We start from the raw sequence: 24,911 nt of genomic DNA, 5'->3' as shown, positions 1-24,911 counted from the left end.
ACACACACACACACACACACACACACACCCAGCAACAACACAATATCAATGACCATTTTCCACAGACAAGAAGTGAAATATTTCAACAAGCACTTGATCCTGTGGTGGTCAAGCACAGAGGCCATGCTAATAATAAGAGAAGGAAAAATATGCACACAAGTTACCATGGCTGAAAAGTGGATTGGGCACTAGGCCAGGAATTAGTGGAGACTGAAGATTTTACTCGCAACTGCTACTATCTTGACTTGTAAGCCTGGAAAGCTACTTATTCATGGCAATATTAAAATTCCCATGAAATGCGGATGAGTGCCTTTCTTTAAACATTAAGATCTTCATAGAACTTTTCATAGGAATGGCTCTAATTCAGTCCACCATAGCCTCTAACTCTGAATCATTAGCACAACATTATTCTAACCTTATGTAAAGCCAAGAAGAGCAACGTGTAACCTCACATTTCAGGTGGTTGGTACAGTTTTAAAACTACGAAGATAATTCATTCATAAATTCAACTGTTCATCAGATAGTGCTCACTGTCTGCCAAACACCATGGTACAACACTGGCAAAACAATGGAAAATAGAGATGATGTGCCACTGTCCTTACACAACATACAGGACAATGGAGAGTAAGGATGAGAAAATAGGCACGATACAGTTCGGAAGTAGGGAGTGCTATGGGAAAATGCTGTCCAGTTGATTATGTTTAAGTATATATGCCATTAACTGAATAACTGAATTTCTATTTTATTAAACTGATTTCAGCTAATTCTATAAGTGATATATTATGATTCAAGTTAAAATTTGTACTATTTATATTGCTATTTATAACAATAACTTATATATACATATATCTTGTTACTTGAATTCACAGTCCAAAGGTGTATCAAAATAAGATAAAAGAACTCATATTTGGAGCAGAACTGAACTGATTTGTCTTTTCCTCCCAAATTTGGTTTATACGGCCACTCTAAATGTTATAGTGTCTAATGTTAATAAAATCAAGATATATTAAATTGTGTTAAATATTAATCATGATAGCTAGATCTGTCACATTTTCATGAAAGAAATATATGAAAAATAAAATGAGCGGTTTTTCTGAAAAATCGTCAACACTATTATTTCATACAATGTTAAATGTTCTCAAAACATTACTTACTTTACATAGCCTACTAGAAGACAGCTAAAGTATCTTCTAAAGGCAGATGATTTTGGAAAAGTGCACAAATACTAATTGAATTATAAGCAAAATAGTTCCACTTTCTCATTTTATATTTTTAAATCTTTAAAAAGGGAAGTTCTTGAAAAATCTTATCACTAAGTGCAACAATCCACTTCACCAGAAAGTTAAGTCTAATTTTATTAACTGAAACATGTAGTTTTTAGAGCTGAAAGATAGGAGATATTAAGAAATTCAATATGTAATAAGTAGAAAAGGTCTCTGTGAATAAATGGAACATTATCCATGAAAACTGACAAAAATATCCTTTTAGCCCAATAGCTCTCAAAATCTGTATTAGAGGCCAAACAAGAGATATGTTTTGTTTTTGTTTTTGTTTTTGTTTTTTACTGTGAGTACAAAAATAGATCTTAGAAGCAAAAATTTCTATTATTCTTTCTAAAACAGGCTGCTAGCTAATGAAAACTGAAAACACCTTATATTTTTAGTTTTCAAGCTAATAAACTCACATAAATGGCAAAAGGGTTTTTGAGGATATTCATCAGACGAATATGTAATAGCTACTTATTTCAGTGGAAAATAGTTTATATTTAATAGAAAGTAGGCTATTCAGACCCCACCACGAGAGCATACAAACCAAAAACACTTGATAAATTCATTGTCTGATCTTGACAGGAAATATCTTTAATAAGCACTTGCTATTCTTCTGGTAAAGTGCTACTGTACTAAAACTACATTTTTCCCGCATCTTCAATATGGTATTCAGGTGACGGTGGATAAAAAATATTCTGTGTAATAGAAAATGATTCTATAGGTAAACATTAATTGAAATATATGCATATGTGTGTATATACATATATCTATAACTTCTAAAAGTTGATTTTTTTAAAAGGAAAGCTATCCAGCAAGTAAAACAAATACTCATGTTAATGACACCATTGAATTTCTTTCAGAGTAACAAAAATCAAAACCAAGCAAAACCTGAAAACATGCCTCATATTAAAACACTGACAAAAGAAATAAAGTAATCTTGAAATTAAGACAAAGATACAAGAGGAACAGGATGTAAGCACAGACATATACTAGGGGTAGCTTGGTTCTTGAACATCTCCAAAAGCTTTTCACTTAATTTACAATCACAGCTTTTACCTATTCTCAGCTATTATTTAATGAATGAGCAGAGATCTAGATAAACATTTGAAAAAACTTACCAGTCAAATTTTCTTAGCAGAAAACCAATGTATAATTTCATAACAACAAAGCAAATTCTCCTGTCTCTCTCACATACAGACACATACACACCTTCAAGCAACTTTCCGCATTAAATAAATTATGTAGGTATCCTTTCATCTAAGAGAGGCCTATGATAATGACAGTGGGTGCTACAGTTTGGTGCTTTTTGGAGGATCACTTTCAAATGGTAATATAGTATTATCCTATTAACAAAAATAATAATAAAAAGTTCAGTTTAAGCTGGAACTGCCCTCGGACCAATCTATTTTCATTCCTCAATCTTAAATGAAGCAATAGAAGTTAAGAGAGGCTATGTAACAAAGTCACGTTAGTTAGCAACAAAAGTAGAAAGAAAACCCACATTGTCAAGTTCCCTTTTGACAGCCCTTTCAGAACAGTATGGTATGTGTATTGCCCGTGTCATGTAGGAAAGAGGGCACCCCTCTGTTATGCCTCATCTGTGTAGGCAACAAATGAGTGAGGTATTACTAACACTACACAGCATATCAACTCCAACTCTTAGGAGCTTGGCAGGGCTCTGCTTCTGTAGAGCTTCTCTCTTTACCATCATGTGATATTCTTTCTTCCTAAAATTTTAAATGCCACTTTGATGTGACTGATTAAATAATGTGACCTTCCTATAAAGCCCATACATCAAATCATAGCTTCTGAGTGAAAATACTTTCACCTCTGAAAATACTAGAGGAAAGTATCACACAACCTCCTCGCTAATATGCTCTCATTAACAAAAGTCCAGTCAAGTAAGAATTTTTTCCTTAACAAAAGCCTCTTCTGCAACGGCTTTGTTTAATTTTGCCTTGGTCTCAACAAAAATGAAGAACAATTCATCATCAACCTCTACGTAAAAACATGAGCACATTGAAAAACCACTATTAAAGCATTCTTTGGACAGTTTAATTTTATCTTTTTAAAAATGGTGACAATGCAGAGTTTGTTTTAGGATCATCTGATAAATATCTTAATAAGATATATGCAAAGTAATTTATTTCAGCAATACTATTTACAAATAGTGCTCAGACTGCCTGGCTTCTCTTCTCTCCAGATACTGGGCATTTTGGTTTACTCAAAATTCAAATTATGGTGCCGAGGTTAAATAATGTCTTCACCTGGACCAGAGAAAATTTATTACAGTATAATTAGGCATGTGTCTGGTCTTTGTCTGTGGTTTCAACTTGGCCTTAAAATACTCTGCTCTATAAAGTGATATTTTCATTTTGAAAATAAAAAATATATATATCTTTGGTTCAAAGAGACTTGTACCAGTGATGTGCTTATTTGTGGGGGATAATGTGAATTACAATCGAGGCAGCAACAGAATGGCCAGAAACAAACAGTAAGCAGGTTCTAAGACTTTTTACCAAGGCCTAGATAGAGGTGAGGAAGGAGTGTGTATTTGGCCAGAATGTAGGTGTATATGTTCATTAAAACATCAAATTTCTTTGATCTTCATTAAGATGAAATCAAATTTCATGACGATCAGAAAATCTGACTGGATATTGATAACATCACAGGAACTGCCAGGTCAGGTTCCATGTATATTGTTGGTTACATATGTTTTTGATAAATAAAAATGTGGAAACATTAATATTACTTAATAATGCAGTTTAGATTTGAAGATAATCTTGAGCTAGGAGTTTCAAGGAATTTAGGAATTTATGACAGTATGCATAGAATTTAATGTAATAATAGAAGAGTATAAGTAGAAAAATGGTACTTTGAGTTATCAATAGTAATAAAAAACACCTCACTCTTCATTTTAGTCCAATAACTAATATTTAGAAGTAAGAAAATGTACAGTAAGCAGAACTTACACAATCAAAATATTTAAAAACTTTAACACAAAAGGTAATACCACTCTATTTTCAAAAACTTGGAATAGTTTTTACTGACAGTGAATTAGGACATTTGGTTCAGAAGAGCATTTGTTTGTAATCATTCTGTTTGGGGTGGTGTCTTAAACATGAATTTTGTCCTTTCAATGATATTAACTCTCATTTCTTAGGTTAAGTTTTTTGGGGAAAAAATGGAAGCTGAGAGGTTTGTCTTACCTAGTTTAAATAATCCATTCAGGTCCCAGCGAATACCAGGCACCCCCCTACTGAGTAACTGGGTAATAGCTATTGTTGAGTGTTAGTCCTACTCTAAAGGTTATGTTATGAAAAACTATGATTTTTATCTATGACATAAGGTTAAATTAAATCTACTGGGAAAAGTAATGTCAAGCTGGATTATATTTCAAAGTATATAATAAAAATAGATGTTTGGAACCCAAGACTTACTTCAATGCTTTTCTGTTATATTTTTAGAAATTAGAATAACTAGCAGTTTGCTATTTTTAACAAACTATTAGTTTTTCACTCAATACAAATAATTCCGCTTAAAAAAATCTTTCTAAAATATTATGTTAAAACTAATGTTCAACAAAAGCCTAACGCCCAACAAAAACTAAATTAAGATCTGAACTGTAAACTAATTTACCCCTTAAGATATAATCACTAAGACGGTAAAGTGTTTGGCTTCTTCTCAGTGGCGGGTAGTGGTGGTAACCATCACCAGCATCCACATATCCGCTTCTAAGACAATTTCACACACATTTATTTCCTGTTTCTCGTAGCAGCCAGTTTAATAGAATACTTTCCCTAGGTGAGTGTTACTGGGGTTTTGGATTAAAATGAACAGTGGTTGATTACTCAGGCCGCCCAAATTAGGCTACAGCAAAGATGATTTGAAAATTTCCCAAAGAAAATATCATATGTGCAACATGATGAATAAAGTTGACACAAAACACTGCATTGTTTCCACCAGAACATTCTGGTCTTGACACTTACTACCTGTGTGACCTTGGGCAAGTCACTTACCCTCTCTGGGTCTCAGTTTCCTTACAGTAAAATGGGAATAATAATAGCATCTACCGCTCATGACCGTTAACATGGTTAAAAACGGAGAGTTTAGAACAATGCTTGACACATCAGAAGCCTATAGTATATGTCAATTGTTGTAATGGCTACTTTTTCAGAGTACACATACATACATACAAACAAATGGAATTAGGGATCACGGAAAAGTTATCATGCTTATTTACCAAAATAATATTCTTGTTCTTTTTTACCTAGACACTGGAATATATTAAATATAAATGAACTGTCCACTTGGAAACTTTTATTTTAGTCCCTGTGTCTCAAGATACTGATGTTATGCATTGATATTCTTTATTACTGAATGTCATTAAATCAATCAACTCCCTCCAAAGTAATCAGAAAACAGACAAACACAGCATCCTAAGTTTATTTTTCTTATCAATCAAATAAAACAAGCTCTGTAACCATTAATGGTAATGATGCTTATTTAGAGTTTTTCAGTTTGTAAAACACTTTCAGTGCAACAGAGCTCCTCCTATCTCATTTTCTCTTACTTTCAAAAGATTTTTCTGCATAGAGAGCCACAATTTTCACTGTATTCAGACAGTAGCACCGTTACTTTTGCTCATTTTCTTATGAGTAGTTGAGGCAGTGAAGAGAAATGAAGAGACTCTTTTTCTCTACATGAATTTACAGAAAAACTAGAGAAATGATAATGTTTCACAAAGGCAATGAACATGATTAAATTTCATAAGTAAAAAGACTACATGGTTACTGCCCTTTTTTTTTTTTTTTTTTTGGTCAGAGTTCTACGGAAAATTCCAACATTTTCTGTCTGAGGAAGACTCACTCCTCAAGCTCTGCCCTAGTCTTGGAAGCAGAAACTCCCACAGAACTTTGTTTTTCTAATATAGAATTCTCACACACGAAATCTTTATTTTGCAAACCAGAAATACGAAAGTTTGACAAAGTAATGAAGGAAGTAAAGTCAACAGTAGGTAGTTTATTTTCCTTTACCTTCAAGAATCAAGATCTAAATACAGAACCACAGATTTTTAAGCGCTGGAGGTACTAGGCTTCCGAGGTACTTTACAAACAGCAAATATAATCATAGTAAGAAAAAGAAGAAGAAAATGAAGTGATTTTGAAGTTGTTTTTCAAAATACTGTTATTAAGGGTAAGCAAGGGAAACACCATGTCAAATATAACAGCACAGAATTTGGAAGTCCATTTCATTTATATTCATTTCTCATGGGAATCAATTTGTAGTTTTACAAATTCCACTTTTATTTGCTCTTATTTTATCCTTTAGGGATATATGATAGGACTTATCACCACACTGGTCTTTATTGCAAAGTAAAACACACCTCATAAATAGAACAGGATCCATGCTAACTCCAAAGGTTCATATCAGCCCCGTACGGCAAATGCTTGATATTTAGGACCCTCTCTGTGCAGGCATGAAGCTATCTTTGTTGGCTGCCAAGATACAACCTCTGCTCTTACTATCATAAATGAGGCCAACTCCAGTGACACTAAACCTGGGCCACCGTTTTTACCTAATGTTCCACTCATCATTAAGCATCACTGAGAGCTATCAAGTGGCAGACATTCCTTGGCATTCAGGAGCTTGTTGTCCAATTAAAAATAATTTACTCCTAATCCTCTGGGACAGGAGCCCAAGAGCTTTGTTTTGTAAAACCAGGATTACAACATGGAACTCCACTCTGCCTTTAAAAATATGAACTTTGGGAAGAAAAAAGTTTACAAAAGAAATTCAATTAAGGATGAGAAGGCCATAAAAAAAGGAAAGAGCAGGAAAAGACTATAATTCACCATTAAAGAAAATTCTGGGAGACACACATGAAGAGAACAAGTATTTCATGTTAGGGAATGGCCTCTGCAGCAGAGTTCAAAATACGGCTCTGGTCCCTCCAGATGTCAGCCGCGAGTGATATCAGAAATGAACTCTATGATGTCAGTCTCAGGCTTCATGGAAAAGTGCCAGAACTTTTCAAGTACCCTTCCCAAATCCCCAATACATGTGGAACTGCCCCATGTGCCTGGATATACACTCATTTAAGCTCAAACATTGTGCGACAATCCTTTTAGAAGGTTCGACGAAACAGATAACCTCCTTTTTACACCAGTGAGAAATGTCCTTTAGTAATAAAAATGCTCAGTAAAAATGAAGAATTCCCTACCTTAAACGCATTAAGCTGTTGGTTGATTGTCTCCGTTTCCATTGCTACAGGGCCTTGAGACTCCTCACGTTCTTCGGCTTTCTGAAGTAGAGTAGAAAATTCCTTCAGTTTGCTATAGAATTCTCCAAGACGCTCAATTGTCCCTTCGACCTGCTCTTCTCTGGCTTGTGCTCGGTCCAGCAACTTGTTGCACTGTTTGCTTAAAGCCTCCAAGTCCCTTTTGATTCCAACAAGATCAGGAGAGGTTTCTTCTGTGGCCAGCATCATCTTGCAGGTTTTATTGGCATTGTCGTTGCTAGCTATGAGGGCTTCTAGTTTCTGCAGAAAGGCTGTAATAGCCCTCTTTTGCTGTTGCAATGTTTCTACATCTCTCCCCACTGGGGCCATGCTATCCAGTTCATCATCGAACTCTGCAAATTGAGAAAACATTTCTCGGATGGTATTCTGGAAATGCCCAATGCCTTGAAGCTTGGTTTCTAGGAACGAACACTTTTCATCGACCTGCTGACTTAATGCGCTATGCTCTTGGGCTAAGGTTTCTGCTTGTAATAAAACATCAGATGTTCCCTTTGAGTCTGAGGCTTCTACCACAAGGTCCTGCGCAAGTCCTTTGGCCAAATCTACCTGGTGCTTCAAGGTCTGAAGTGATTTCTGCTGAGTCTGCAACATGGTCAGGTATTTATTACTGTAAGCCTGGGGTCCTAGGGAATCATGAACATCTAGCTGTTCCTTTGCACACTGAAGCTGCCTTTTAGCTTCTTTGGACACTTCTTGAAATTCTTTAAACTTCTGGGCCATGTTCTCCAGAGAGAATTTCTTACTGTGAAGTTGTTCAGTGACCATGTCTACCTTCTGGTTCAGTGATTTATTCTCATCTGTAACAACCTCTTTATCTATCTCACAGACACTGAGCAAGCTATTGGCTGCGTTGTTTAGCAATTCTACCATCCCAAAGCGCTGGTCCATTTCCTTCTGCAGAGACTTTAACTTGGCAATAGAATTCTCTGTTTCAGTAGGATCCAAGCAAAATTTTATTTCCTCCAGGTTATTTTGACATTTGTCGATCCATGGCCGAAGCGTCTCTACATGTTCTTTATATTTGAGGGCTTTTTTCAATGAATCTTTTACCTTGTCTTCTCTCTCTTTTACCTGCTTATTAAGTTCATCCCAGTTGGTTTTAATTGTGTTAAGTTGTAACTGTAAGGCTGCCTTCTCAGAACCTTGTGTTTTTAATAATAGATTTTCACCTTCCACGATGGTTTTTTCATAAACACTAGACTGAGCAATCAAGGCTTGACTAAAGTCTTTCTGATATTTAATTAATGACTCCAAGACATCAAGTTTGGCTGATATAGGGTGAGCCTTGTTTAGCTCTTCTTTCTTTGTATCCAGCCAAGCCTGAAAATCTCTAGACATTTGCTGAAATTGGTGAGAGCTGGCACAGGCTGACTGGAGGTGCTGGACATGAGTCTCTAAAAATGAAAATTACAGACATGTTTACTTTACATCAAAATTCAGATTTAACCTATGAAAAGCCAGAAGTAAAACCCCCAAAATAAATGTACATGACTGTCTAAAAGCAAGGGCTGTAAGCACTGACTCTAAGAACTAGAGGAAGCTGAAGTTGCTGACAAAAGGGGGCAAAGGAGTAAGAAGAGGCAGGCACGACGACAGGAAGAGAGACGATCAAGGCAAAGAGGAGATGAGAGACCAATACAGATGATGGGGATAAGTGAAACTGCACAAAGGTGCAGGGTGGTAGAGGACAGTCACACACACTGCCCACTGTACTAGAGTCATCTCCATTCCAGTATGTGGAGGTGACAACTGTTCAAAGTTCTAAGTGTGCTGCTAAGTAGTCCATCTCTTATGAAATATGACTGTTTCGCTTTTATAATTTTATGAATCATTAAGGCAATATAATGGAGCACTTAGGGACAGCATGGGTTTGGATCCCACCTCAATCTCTCAGGAGCCAGAAAACCGTGGGCCAATGATTAAACCTCTAAGCCTCTGTTCCCCAAATGTAAACTGGCAACAATAGAAGTCGCTGTGGCCATTAAGTGACATGATGGTATGTGTGTAAAGTTCTTAGCTTAATACCTGTCACATAAAAGTATCCACAACAATAATAATAACCATAATCTTAATAGCTAATATTTATGATTAATATCATTTCAAAATAAGGGAGCAAGCCTAAATAGTTGCTTTGATCAATAAACAAATTCGATCAATTAAAAAACATAAATTGAGCATGGACTAGGTACAAGGCACCCTTGTTACTTTTCAAACAGGAAAAATGCAGCAGTCAAATGTGCTTTTCTTTGGCAGGCTCTTCAGAAGTCTAATTACTCACTACTGCTGCCTCTGACAAATACTGGCACATCTGTCACAGAATTGTGGCCACAGTAGGTAAGAGAGAAATATAGTGCCAAATGCTTCTCTTTCACACATTTCTCCAGAAATGCTTCCATGACAGAGTTAGACAACATAACTGCAGATGAAAAAAATGATGCAATCCTTTTAATAACTGTATTCATCTGTTGTTGTTTTTTTCCTGGTGAAATACGACTGTCACACAGCAAAAATATTTGTATCTTTTAAAAACCAATTTGGAATGCCTGACATTTTAATGGTCTTAATTAAGTGGATTTTCCCATCGGCGTCCCTCCATTATCTGTGTAGAATTAATTACTCTAACACTGTGAGAGCATGAACACAACAGCTCTCTGTGCTCGTGTGAGTGAGCTCCTCTTCACTTATGCTCTCAATGGGGGCAAACTCTCTTCAGGGGCCCAGATCACGGGCAACGGCTTGGAAATAGGCAATGCCTGATTTCTTTTACTAGGAAATACATGTGTTAAAAGAAGATAAACAAACCTGCTTTTTGTTCAATATCCTTAAATGATTTTAAGATAATTTCTAGTTGTCTACTAAGTTCTGCTTTCAAGTACTCCTCTTTAACCAGTGCTGACAAATCCTCACAGAGGGCCTGGGCCACTTGTATCTGCTTCATTTCCTGCTCTACTTCCTGCTTCATTTTTTGGGCCATTTCCAATTGTTGGTTCATAGCATCGGGATGTGTGCTCACAGCCACACTGCTGCTGAGTTTATTATCCAAATCACTCAGTTTATCAGAAAGCCTTCTCAGCAGGCTTTGATACTGTGTGCTTTTAACAATGGCTTGGTCAATCCAGTCACATCTGTCACTCAACTGTCCCGTTAGGCTATCCCATTTTTGGGTCACAGCTGCCAGTTGCTCTTTCACAATCCCATGGAAAGAAGGGTGTTCACCAGGTCGGCTCAGAATCCCCTGACCAGCTGCTGTGAGCTGCTCATACTGAGGTTTCCGAGTGTCAAATTCTTGCAGCAGAATCTAAGGTAAAGAAGTAATGAGGGTAAACAAACACAAATTATCAGATAATTAATTAGAGAAAACATAGCTTTAAGTTTTTAAAGAGACAGAAATGCTACTTATTTATCTAGTTCTCATTTTTTATTTTGTTACCACTTTCCTAGTTTTTATTTTGAAGGCAGTGCAATTATCCTAAAGTAAATCAAAGAGCTATAGTGCTCCATAGAGATCACATTTTGCCCAAAATCATATCCCCCAAAGGGAAAAATGAAGGGAGCAAAAATCTTCAGTAGTTTGGAAAAAAGGAAGAAAAATTTACGTACGAATTTTCATATACAAAAGGAAATACTGCTATTGGACAAGTTCATGTCCATATCACACTAACAACAAATTTATTTTTCCCTACTTGTACTTTTCTCTTTGTAGGTTTTTAAAAACATTCTACAGCATTTTACACCAAATGAAATGCATAGTGATAACAGTGTTAGAATATATGCATTCATGGTGTACTGATCTACAAAAAAAATTTTTTAACATATGATTTATTGACGTTTACCATTCTCATTGTAATGGTTTTAGCCAATGGATCATGTTGCTCAGAATGTCCAGGCTCAGCATCGGCTCTCGTTATGAAATGAATGATCCAAAAATTTCCTTTTTTTAATACATTTTATCTATCTCTGAGAGACTACCCAAACTAGGTGCAATTATTTCTCCTAAATGTTTATTTACAGCTTTTGTTTTCATTCTCCTCAGATTAAGAACATACGTGAATTTGTATTTTACGAGTGCAGAATCAGCCTCATTGCTCTAATACTACTACTCAGATATAAATACTACTACTCAGATATATAATACTACTACTCACTGAAACAACAACCATGCTTCTCCTATTACGTCTGACTTAAATTTCATGGATTTTTTTCCCCTTGTGGATTTATGCAATTATAATTAGAGTAGTCTAACTAACCCTCTGGGGTTCAAGGTTTCTGCTTCCCTTATTCTTGCTCCTCTTCTTATCCAGTTCCGCCCCCACCTACCCCCCCTGTCAAGGCTATACTGCATGAGTTTTATAAGTTTCATTACCTACTACCACAATCAAAATAAATAAAACCTCAAAGGACTAATTTCTAAACAATAAAAAGCATATACCACCTTCTCATAAAAATGTTATTACTTATGCAATCACATTAATACTTCTAAGAAGGCCCTTTATAACAGGGTCTGCACAAGCCACAGCATGACTGAAATGGCTAAGGGCTGAGTAGACTACTCTGGGATGCCTCACAGCTTTGGTTCTCTGAGGTTTCCCTCTAACCTCAGGACCTGTATCTTATGAGCATCTGAAACGTTACAAATACACTCCAAGGCAGTTAAAGCACATACTGCCCCCCAAAGCTAATATACTTAAAATGAAAACATTTTTTTTTTTGGTCAAGTCGAGTGATACTCACCTGCACCTGCTGCCTTTGTGTGTTTAGCATATTTGGGTCAATTGACAAGGGCCCAAGCACACTGACCATCAGTTCTTTTTCCACAAGCCACTGTTTTAACTGAGCCTCTACGGTCTGGAATTGAGTTAGATTATTAGAAGATTCTTCGAGTTTTTGTTGTCTGTCAACTGTTAATTGATTGAGTTCTTGCCACCTGGAATCTAAAAGAAAAAGATAAAAGATAAAACTGGTCTTTGTTACCTATGAAGACTGTAGGATGTGACTTAATATGTAGTGGCTATCATTCTATCTTTACTACTCATCTTTCATAGTTGGTTAAAGTCTAACCTAAGATAAGTAATTGCATTTATTGATACAGATTTTATGATTCTGATGGTTGTGTGTCAACTGAAGTAAAAGAAAAGTAAATTTGAATTTAATTTTAGAAGGTAATGTAGAGGATGAAATATTCCTTAAAGCAAACAGGATCCTGAGCACCCTCAATCCTTCTAGAAGTCCTATAGACTCTGTTAATTCAACTATAACTGACCTGTCAGAATGATGAACATTAATCACTTTCTTTAATATCAAATTTTCAATGATCAGTTCAAGGCCAATGACTCTCAAATTTTTATATCTATGCCCAATCGTCCTTAAAGTTACACTAGAAATTCTCACTAACCCTTTAAACTCAACATAAAACTCAACATTATATTCCTATCAAAACTGGTGGATTTTTTTGACTTTTAGATTTCTTTCAAAGGTTATCCTCGCTCCCAGGTCACTGAGATGCAATCTTTCAGAATGTTCTTTCATGACTCTCCTAATTTTTAAACCTATCCTTACATTTCCAATGCCCTCAGTCCATTTCAGTCCCATCGTGGTTTTCCCAGACCACTGATTCTCAAACTTGAGCTGCATTAAAATTGCCTGGAAGAATTGTTAACACAGGTTGCCAGGCCCCACTCCAGAGTTTCTGATTCAGCAGGTCTGAAGTGGGGCCTGAGATTTTGCATTTTTAACAAGTTCCCAGATGCTGCTGCTGCTGCTGCTGCTGCTGCTGCTGCTTCCAGGAGCATGCGTGAGAACTACAGACCTAGACTGTCAGTCTTCTAACTGATTTCCTTGCTGTTAGTGTTTCTCAGCTGCAAACCATTTGGTTCTAAACTAATTTCCCTTTACGAAAAAAAATCCTTTTAAACATGTCACTTCTATGCTGAAATACTTCAATAACTAACCCTCGCCACCTACATGATAAAATCTGCAGACTTCTGCTTGATGTTCAGAGCTTCCCACAAACTGGCCCTAGTCTACTAATCCTAAAGGGTTTGTACTTTCGAGATGAAATCTCTAACCTAGCCCTGTTGATCTTACCACTATCACCCGAACAAGCTTCTGCTCACATAGGCGCCACACCTGACATGCTCTCCATATATCCCATGTATCCCATCTCTCCATGTATCCCATCTCTACCCTTTCTTCACAATTCCTTTGGATTTTATCCTCTGCTAGGAAGCATTTCCTGTTCTCCCTACCCTTAAGATGGCCGGCTTCTAAAGCCAAGAGTTATCAACTGGTACTTGAACACAGTAGTCATTCAATAAACATTCACTATGGGTGTAATTAGTTGATCTGATGGATTTTTTTCACCTAGCATAATACACTAATGGTTTGATTTTAATAGAGCTCAATCATGAAAACTTATCTAATGGCATCATTCTAGTCAAACACAATTTGGCACATTCTAGTCAAACACAATTTGACAAAATAATGCAACTAAAACAACACATTGAGAGTGAGAAATATCAAAATCTTATCAGGAAACTTTTTTGAAATACACACTCCTCACTCTCACCCCTATTCTAAAATGTCTTGATAATACTTCCCTAATTAATTCTGACATCCCAGGTAAGAGCCACTGAATTAGGGACAAATTCATTATAATGCAACAGGAGTCCCTTAGTTGGATTAAACAGACCTTTGAATATTAAGATCCCTTAGGATAACCTTTTTCAAACTAAAATATATTTATAGATTTCTAAATTTATCACAGCATATGTGGCTCTAAAGGAAAGATAACCTTTAGCTAAATACAATGAAATGACTTAAAGTAAAATAATTCTTACTATCATCATATCAAACACGTAACCCTTACTATATGCCAGGTACTATTTATCTGAGTGGACACACACACTAAATCACTGACTTCTCCAAACAAAACTATGAAGTAGAAAAAATTAGTATCATTGCCTTACACTCATTTTCCTTATTACTATAATAATGAAAAAGGGGTGATAAGATAATAAGGTTCATGAAGAAAGTTCTGTACCTATGAGGAATAATTTATGTAGGGATAGAATCAATATGGGAAGATAACTCTGGATAAAGAATCAATACCACCAGATTTCTGTGGGGAGCTACTTTGTAATGCTGACTGGGGAAGAGAAAAGCATAAAGGGCTGGAGGACTTGCAGAAGGAACTCCATGAAGGAGAAGGGAGCCAACCTTTACCAAATAAATTAAAAGGATGTTTAATAATGTACAGAATAAACAATAATGAAAATATTACTCAATGCGCAGTATTTTATTAACTAGTATTTAACTTCTTCATAAAAATGAATTTAGTTACTGTATTTGGCAAAAAAATAAATAAATAAAATCCCACAAAATATACCAAGTCAGCACAATATAATTTGAAATGGCACTTTTAGATATGCAAAAATAGATTCTGAAACATTAAAGAAATCCCAAAATAAGTGAGGCTATTGGATAATTTTTTTTTATATAAAGATGATGATGATGATAAAAAAAAATGAGGTTCTGTTCATGGTGTCTGGTTTAAGTAACATAACATACCTATTTCTGTCAACATCCGTTTCCATTTGGGGGCCTCAGGAGTATCCGGGTTCTCCTCCAACAGCTCCGTCAATTTGTCTTTCAACTCCTGTACTTTGTTTACATTTTGCTTCAGTTCTGCCTCAAATGACTAACAAAGAAAAAAAATAACAGAGTAAGTACACTAAAGTATGTCAATATCATAAGACAAAAACACAATTATGATAGAGAATTTTTTTCTCTAGTATAACCAAAAGAGGAGAAAATCCACTGTTAAATGCTGAAGTGGGTGAGGACCTGGAATCAGCAGTTAATTATTTTGTTTTCCTCTTCTTAGCAGTCTTCAACTATCTAATAGAGGAATTGAAAAGAGAAACACTGTAGCTATGGAGATAATGACTCTTATCCCTATTACTTGGGAAGTGTCTCATATTATTCTCAAACAAATCCCTTTGGAAAATTGGAAGATGACATCAGTAAGATTGAAATCACTAAGAAAATCAGTCTTGATAAAGGCTGCCAGATTTGAGAATCAACTAGTGAATAAGGACTTTTCTGTATGACACAATATAGAGTTCAAATATAGGTTAGCAATTTGCAGACATTTTTGATGATTGCCACAATGTAAAACCATCTTCCCAACTTTGACAGTTGTAGAAAGAAATATTGTCTATTAAAGAAAGGGAAAGCATGAGCTCCCCTATTTTATACTCAACAGAACAGATCCCTAATACTCTTAGCTCTTAAATCATTTCCAGTAGTTGACTGGTTAAAATCCCAGACTTAAATTGATTTAAAAGTGGCAAAGTTGCTTATACCCAACAGTTCACTAATCTTCATAATGTCTGTGTGCAAAAACAGGTGACTGCTATCACCAATCTCTACAGAAAGGCACACTAAACAAAACTGGCAAATTATTTGCTGAAGATTATAGGGCAAGAAATCAGAACAGGGCTCCTGACCACCAGAGCTCGGTTCTAAACACTAATCAGTTCTCTTCCATGTCTTCAGTAAATACACCCACAGAGTATACCTTATTCTGCTCAACTTGAGTCTTCACAGCTTCAGTATCTGTAGGTGTAGGAGCTTGATGCCATTTTGTTGCAGTTTTGTTCATCTTCTGTAACCACTGCATCATTGCACTTGATTCCTCCTGAGCCTTTTGCAATTTGGTGAGTTTAGTATTTAGCTCAGCTATTTTGTCCTTAAGTAACAGGCCAAGATCTTCATAACCATGGCTTATGTCAGTCATATCCTTTTTAATAGATGTTAATCCTAAGAGTAAGGAAAATGATTATACTGACACATTTTCAAGATGTCTAGAGTACAGCTCTAGAAATAGAAGTGCTTTACACGACATTTCCTTTAATTTTGTCAATATTAGCCTACCATGATTAAGTCACAGGATTTTTAGAAGTAAAAGGTTAGATCATCTTATAATGCTATTTAATGACAAATAATTTAGGAGCATTGCACAATACAAGCGAAATAAAACAGATATTTTAACTAGATCAAAAAACCAAAACCATGAAATATTACTTAATTCCTCAAGCATCAAACTCAAGAAAATAGCTCAAATAATATCTCAAGTGACAAAATATCTCAAATTAACCAAAAAGAAGGAAACATAAGCAAATGCCAAACTGAGGATTTCACTAATTTCGGATGAACAAAATTACATGAATGTTACATAAATATGACATCTATGGAGAATGAGACTATTATGTTAATACCACTTGATTTCTAGTTTGAAATTTCATTATAACTACTATTCACCTCTAAAAAGATTTTCTCTCTCAATTGTATGGTGCCGGTGGGTACTAGATTTATCAGGGAGATCACTTCGTAAATTATATAAATGTCTAACCACTGTGTTGCACACCTGAAACTAATACAAAATAATATTGAATATCAACTGTAATTGAAGAAAATTAAAATAAAAAAATAAAGTTCAAAGCACCAAAAAAAAAAAAAAGTTAAGGAAGCTCTTATTTAATGCAATTGGCAGAGAGAAATGCATCTTCTGATAATTTATGAAGGAAACCTGGAACCAATTGCTGAGATGTTAGTCTCTGGGCTTATAGGTAAGTGAAAATCATTACTGTCTCTTTTCCCAGTACACCGTAAGCTCCATGAGGGCAGAGATAGGTCTTCTTTTTTTTTTTTTTTTTTTTTTTTTACTCAACAGTGATATTACAGTAGAAATGAAAAATATATGAATAAATGTTATGCATTGTTGAATTTTAAAAAACATATATAAACTTTAAAGTAAAAAATAAATAAGATTTTCTCTCTCAAAAAGGAATACCAAATTATTCTAATCATTAAAGACTTAAAATTAACATCACCTTTATTTGCCAAAATTTCCTGAGTATCTGTGGCTGTTCCTTCACCATTTAATATTACTCCACCTGCAAAAATATTAACACCGAAGTAATCATAGATTTCCATAGTATTTCTATACATTAATAATAGATGACATTAAATCAAACCCCTGTAAACAGTAATCATTTAAACACGTTATTATTAATTTGAAAATGTAAAATATTAATTAAATTTCAAAGGTCCAAAATTTAAAAATAAAGTTATATCCTCTCTTCTTTATAAAATTTATTCTTAAAGTAGTAACATGATCTCTTTAAAAAAGTTTCAGTAAATTTAGATTACATACATTACTCATTAATTATAAATTTATTAAACAATTTTGTAATAAAGTTTCTTTATTGGTAAAATTATTTTAGTGACGAAGTCTCTGAAGCTCAGAAGTCACTCACATGTGTTGCATTAAGCACAAATGACTGACAGACAAAAAAAATTCTATCTTACTTAAGGAAATGAAAATTGTCTGGTATAGGTACACGGTGTTATCATGGATTTAATGGAGGCAGAAGATTAAAAATACATGAAAGAAGTTAAAAGTTAAAAAAAAAAAACCTATGACTAAACTCACATTATATGAACACAAAGAAGAAAGCACAATGGCTAAGAGTGCCTAAACTCTGTCATATGACTCACCTGGATTTAAATCTCAGCCTCACTAATTACTAGCTGTGTGACTGAGCAAATTAATTACCACTTGACTAAAGTGATGGGGATAATACCTTCCTGTGAGACCACTGTAGGAATTAAAAACAGTTAATCTATTGCCTAGAAAATAGGAACTGCTCAGTGAGCAGTAATTCTTATTTCTCTATAATTATATAAACATCTAGCATTGGTATCTTTTTCATAATCAGAATACTAAACTAATAATTAGATTTTCTTATTTGAGTATGCATTGGCTACCTATCTAAAACACAAAGATACTTCCCAAAACTAACCACACGGGAACAAGCCTAAACAAACAAAAACATTTAAATATCTGAATCTTAATCTAAGTTTCGTCCCTTTTTCAAAAATCATATACAATGGCATTTCAGATAGAAACAAAAATATCTTATAGATACTCAAGATTAATTCCTACCATGTTTAGAAGTTATCAAGAATAGAAAAAAATAATTTTTACTTATTGCAAATATAAAGTGGACATAAAGAACTAAAAACAACAGAATTCCTTTTCTTAAAAAAAAAAAACTTGACATTTCAGGAAATCTGATTAGGAGAGAAAGGAAAGATCATCACACCACATATAATATGAGTATTCCCTGAAATGGGATTAATAGAGCGGAATAAATGGTTGAGAGAGGCCCAGCTGGAACATCAGTCTCACAATAGGGACAGCTGTAGGGGGAGCAGAGGGAGGAAGGGGCTGGAGAGAGCAGATAAACCACAGAGGATATTCAGAAACTCTCAGAATAAAGAGATGAGATCTGCCTTCTGTCTATCCTTGCAATTAAAAAAAATAACAACAACAACAAAAAACCCTCACATTGACGATATAAATATGTTTCAAAATTAAAACTATACCCACAATTTAAATTAATTTTAGAATCATTATTTATACATGACTCTCCCTTTCTGTTGAGAAAAGTGGTTCGACCATGACTAGGATTGTGATTTAGATATACTGGTTAACATATAATTGTTTCCTTTGGGAATAGTGTAAGTTATAAAAGTAGATGGGAATAAAATGAGAGGTCCACGTTACAGAAAATAACCTGTTTCCTACTCTCACTTCTTTCCCAAGAGCCCAGACCCATTTCTTTATCAAATATTTCAAATACGATTTCAACATCTCCATTAATTAAGGTAAAAAACAAACAAATTAGAATCTGATCTTTCTCTTTCCTCAGTATAATGCTCCTTATTCCTACATATTAATTTGGCTACATTTTAATTGCAGTCTTTAATAAAACATAAGAGAGATTTGAAATTTGACTAGTACTGATACATTTCCATGGCAGCTTTTAGTGTGTTAATAGATGCCATCTTTCTTGTCACTTTCCCTTTGTATTTCTGATTATTTTATGCATTAATTTAAAATTTAAAAAATAAGATACACAAAATTAACATGAACGGACCCAATTCTTATGGTCTTTGTGCCATGAGCGTAAATAAAGCACATACCTGATTTAACCGCTGCTATTGCCTTTGCAGGGGTAGTCACAGCACTTATTAGGTTACACAGTGAGATGCCACTGTTGTTTACTTTCTGAATCTCTGGTGTTTTTAAACTCCACTCTTCTTGTAATTTCTTGAGGTATAAAAACACATTATTTTTCAACCTTCGTCATATTTTCAAAGTAACACATTATAGTCCAATTTCTTAAACATATCTCAAAACAATGATGATTGTGGGTCCCGATTTGCGGGGTAGCGGGTGAAAGAAAACAGCACCATCTCTATTTGTTCCAACAGCCCAGGTGACTGTTAACACTGTTAGCAGTGAGAAGTGAAGTATGGTCCATCCTGCATTCTGCCCCTAGCCACAGTGGAAGTCAGGCTATATTCCCAGCTGCCATAGGTTCCAAAGCAACTGTCAACTGTAAGTCTGGAAAACTGTACTAGGTAATAGTCAAGTTACAAGAAGAAAAGTACTAGAAACAATTTAAAAATGGGAATTCAGAATTCCATTTAATAGTGAGTTTTAAACATCAAAATTTCAATGAATTTTTAAAAACACACACCCCCACAAATTTGGAGTGGAAAAATTGGCATAACTGGTCATATGTCAGATGACAAAAAGACTTGCACACTATTTGTAGATGTTCCATTAACTTCTATCTTCAAATACTGGTTATGGTGATATATCAAAACTATAGTAAAACGCCAAGTTGAAGAGATGGATCTTCTACTTAATATTATGAAAAATGGTAGAAAAATAACTTAAATAGAGACTAGGTGGGGAAGGAAATTTGGATATTAGAACAGCCAGCAGCTCACTAATACATCTCTTTTTAAAAAAGCAAATTAACTGAAAGTTTGTGTTCTTCCTCAAAAGGATCAGTTAATCCCACATCTTGATTTTCAAATATCACCAAAATATATTGTACATACATAAGGATCTAACTTACGTGATATTAAATAAAAGGAAACCACAATTAGTCTTTTAACCTCTCATTACTGACACAGGCAAAGGAGAAATTCGTATCAGGTACAATGATTCACCTTAGTTTCTTCCAAAGATTTTCCTAAATCTTCTGCACCAAAAGAAGGCTGCACAATGGGAACTCTTTCCATTGTTTCTTTTATCCATGACTTTAATGATTTAACAAGCACTTGGAAAGCATCCATCTGTTCTTGACAAGAAGATACAGCTTCTTTTCTAGATAATAAAAATCAGTGACAGATTTAAGGCACAGAAAGGAGATGCTCCAAAGGACTAATTACTAATAAATAATTATTCTCATATCAGGCTTAATATTAAGGGGAAAAAATTTCCCCCACGTACATTCTAGCTCTTTGATACAGGAGGAAAGGTTTCATAGGTGGTAAGTAAAACCAGCTAAAAAACTATTTATTTATTCCCCAGAGGCAAGGTCTGCAGATAAAGAAACAAGTAAAGAAATCTGTAATCCATATGTAAAGGCACTCTATAAAACGACATCAACTCTAAGCCTATATAAACAGTTTTAACATTATTTAGATTCAGCGAGCTTTGATCTGTCCACTTTATGTGGGGCTTTCTGCCAGCAGGCACAGAACCAGAAGGGAAAGTCGCACATCACCGACATGAAAACTACGCCACCTAGTGGTAGCCATGCTATACTACAGGCACTTTAGTGAATGGATAAAGCCAAGAGCTTTAAAGAACAGATTTCAGTTCCCAAAAAACGAGGTGAGACCTAGTAACCGAAAAGTTTAATGGGTGCCTCCCACATAGATACTCAGGAAGCTCTACAGTTAACTATATGAATTTTCTGTACCTCAGCACCATGGAGGGAGGGCACATGCCCAGAACATGAACAGTTGTGAAGACAGTTATATTTGGAACTGGGATGACATGTGGATGACATGTGCACATGTGCAAGTGTGTGGAATATTGGCACGTAAGAGTCCACTGCAGCTGGATTAATTACTGATGACTATGTAGTTTTAAAATTGAATCCATTCGAAAGAAGAAAAACCTAGAGTTTACCTAGGAAGATCAAGACTATTTCTTCTGTGCAATATTTAAATTAAATATTACACGACAAGATGGAAAATGTAGCTCTGTGAGTAGTATAGACAGCACTCAAAAGTTTTAGGTAGAAAATTATGAAGAAGTAAAGAACAGCTGGAAGAGAAGGAACTATTTTCTATCTTTTGGGAGTCTTCCATATAAACTTTAGCAAAACTAGATGTACTATATATTCTAAACTAACATGAGATCAGAAATATAAAAGTTCAGTTACAAGGCTTATCCCTGTATAGCTTTCTAGCTCAACATAGGTTCATTCTCTTGTTTCTTATCTTGTTTACTCATGGAGTCATGTCTTATCTATAACATTTTAAAAAGTATAACTATTTTACAAAGAAAAAAAAAAGCTTCTGATTAAGCCCAGAAAGCAATGAACCACAGCTATCTTTCAAGGTTATTTTGGCCTTTGCAAATAAAAATGCAGCATCTGCCAAAGGATTCAGACACAATATTAAGTTTAGGTTATTTTCAGTAATGGACTATTACCACCACCACTTTTCTTACATTATGCTTTCTATTTTTATGTAAGAAGTCTTGAAGTTCCCTTCTAAATATTTTAACAAAAATACACTTAATTTTAGTAACAAAAAAAAAATGTGTCAATATAAAAGCACTTATAAAGTAACCCTATGCTTATTCTCAAGTTTTCAAAATTGTTTTAGGTATCTACATATGTAAATAAACATAATTTATTCTAATTAGTATCAAGTAGAATAAAATCCAATTTCTTAAGTTGTGCTTACTTTTCTTTGATGGTATCCTCCATTTCTTTGAATTTCTTTGACAAATTATTTGTTTTTTCAAAAACCAGAGCCTTATCACCTGGCAGGCCATGGTTGGATATCTCCTTCAAGAGACTCTGCAAAACTTCAAGATCTTTCTTGTGTTCTAATAATTCAGAAGTTGATTCCTACAAAGCATTTAGATATTTAATCAGTATAAGATGTTGCTAGATCTTCAAATGGCATTTTATCAAGAGGTGGGTATGTGACCAGAATCTCACATAAGAATAATCCTGCCTATGGTCATTACTCCAAATATAAATAAACATGCAGGCAGGCTATTCAAAAGAGAACACAGTAAACTTCATTTAATTTAAAAATGCACTCTTCACATTCTGTTTCTTTGTGAGTTCTGGCACCTAAGATACTTATATCATCTGTGGTCTTTGGAAAGTATATGTATATGAGATGTGTCCATTTCTAATCAATGAGCAAAGGCTTCAAGAAGTTGAGGTTTGCGATTTTCAAAGGAGGAAAGTGTAGACCTTTACTAACCCATCAGCAATTAAAACGATGACGGCTAATTACAATTTTGGCAGTAAATGTATGAGTTTGTCTTAACTGATAATATGCTTGATCAGACTTGTGACTATTAAGGAAGATATACCTGCATATACTGAGACAATTCAGTAACATCTTTTCCTGGCACATCTGCCTCAGTAAGAGCCTGAGTTTTTGTCTCTAAAAATGTCTGAAGCTTTTCTGAGAGGTTCTCAAACAGTTCTACTTTGGTTTTTAGCTCCTCCATTTTGGCAAGTTTTTGTTTGTGTTTATGACTTGCTTCTGAAAACCGAACAGACAAGTCCTTCATTTTGGCTTGCAGTGAGGATGCGGTGGATGGGTCTGTTGTTTCCATAAACTTCTTCACTTTTTCATTCATGGCATTTATACTGCTCTGACGACTTGCAATATCCTGTTCCAACATCTGAAATGAACCAAATATTGCAAATGTTTTATAATGATGTTTACAAATAATGCCCCAGAGTTTTAACGAATCACTATTCATAACAACAAGCTTGAACAACCTGTGACTAAGGAAAGTTAATGGCTGGGACTGACTGACAAGTTTGATCTGTCCCTTGAGGAATCCCATCCCAAATCTCTTCAAGGGAGAGTGAAGAACAGCTGGCTGGTTGCCTGAGCGAGGCAGGAGGTGGCTGCTACCCAGCAACTCCTGGGATCTAATGGAGTCTGGGGATTATCCATGGTCCTAATTTTTAAAAGGCTAGACAACAACAAGATTGATCAGATTAACCTCGTGCAGCTGGCTGAAGCAAGGATAAACAAGATAGGACTAATGTATGTGTAAACCCTCTGTAGTGAATATTATTCATGAAAAAAACATACAGAGCTCTTTCCATACTTCATCAGAGAAAAACCATTTTATACATTTGCCTTTGTGCAAGCACTGCTTTCCACAGTTATATTCAGAAAACGTCTCTTTTTCTATATTCTTAAATTTATCTTAAATCTACCTATCCTTGGAGCTTATTAAACTCTTCTTTTTTAATCTAGAAGTGAGATTATTTTTCTATTTAATATGTCACTTACAATGTTTTTACTGATGATATCCTGAAGAGCAGCAGAGTTTAAGGGCACTTGACCTTGTTCTTTCAGAGAGCTTTCCACACCTCCCATCCAGTCCAGCATTTCATCCAGGCCATCCTGCACACTCAGTGAGCGGGTCAGGGTTATCTGGAGTTTTTCATTTCTCTCATTAACGGACTTGGATAGATCATCGTATCTCCCAACAATATCATCTAGTCCAAAAACATCAGAAAATGTTAAGCAAAGTTATCTTTACCCTATTGCTTTTAAAACACACACTAAGGGGAATCCTAAAATTTCTACACCAAAATTGGAAAAAGAAAAAAGTGTAAATGATAAATTCATAATGCATATTCAGAGCATCATCTAAAATCTTAAAAAAGAAAGAAAAGACTACAATGGAAAATGAAAAATATATATATCTGTTTAAAAATAGTTAATATGTATATCATCTGCATTTAAAAGGAGATTTTTGGATACATAAACATTTGAATTATCCAAGAGAGATGAAAGCAGTTCAAACAGCAAAACCTTGGAGTAAATCCCAGTTCCCAATCTGACATTTTAAATTAGCCATACTTATTGATAACTGTATGGGGGCAGGGGGACAAGTTGACAGTCATGCACAGATATTCTTAGGAAACAAAACACAGTCATAAAGAATTGTCAAGATTTAACCCTTACATATAAAAATTCTCTCTTTTTCTCTCTCTGGTATAAATTAAGCTTTTGTCATCCTTCACATCCTAAACAAAGTACTCAAATGCACAAAAATTCACAAATGCGTATGTGTTGAGAAAATATACAACAATGAAAATCCACTTAAAATAGGAAAGGCTGAGGTTATAGTTTTAAAACAAACAGAATTTATGTCTAATAGCAGAGGAAAAGGAAAAATTAACAAGATT

At 34.9% G+C, this 24,911-nt stretch overlaps 1 protein-coding gene across 1 annotated transcript in view; it reads right to left on the bottom strand.

Moving 5' to 3' along the window:
• Positions 1-24,911, bottom strand: part of LOC102889885 (dystonin) — a 401,789-nt gene that overhangs the window by 81,391 nt on the left and 295,487 nt on the right. Inside the window, exons 50-60 of the mRNA XM_025042814.1 lie at positions 24,007-24,215; positions 23,063-23,380; positions 22,417-22,583; positions 20,662-20,818; positions 19,621-19,747; positions 17,463-17,525; positions 16,148-16,389; positions 15,136-15,265; positions 12,301-12,500; positions 10,372-10,867; positions 7,492-8,963 (exon numbers count right to left, since the gene is read on the bottom strand). Of these exons, the coding sequence (XP_024898582.1) occupies positions 7,492-8,963; positions 10,372-10,867; positions 12,301-12,500; positions 15,136-15,265; positions 16,148-16,389; positions 17,463-17,525; positions 19,621-19,747; positions 20,662-20,818; positions 22,417-22,583; positions 23,063-23,380; positions 24,007-24,215 (3,581 nt within the window). The remainder of the gene's footprint in view (positions 1-7,491; positions 8,964-10,371; positions 10,868-12,300; positions 12,501-15,135; positions 15,266-16,147; positions 16,390-17,462; positions 17,526-19,620; positions 19,748-20,661; positions 20,819-22,416; positions 22,584-23,062; positions 23,381-24,006; positions 24,216-24,911) is intronic.

The sequence above is a fragment of the Pteropus alecto genome, unplaced genomic scaffold (genome assembly GCF_000325575.1).
Source record: "Pteropus alecto unplaced genomic scaffold, ASM32557v1 scaffold7, whole genome shotgun sequence".
Classification (NCBI taxonomy): Eukaryota; Metazoa; Chordata; class Mammalia; order Chiroptera; family Pteropodidae; genus Pteropus; species Pteropus alecto.
Note: the sequence above shows the minus strand (reverse complement) of the source record. Positions and strands in the feature narration are given on the sequence as shown.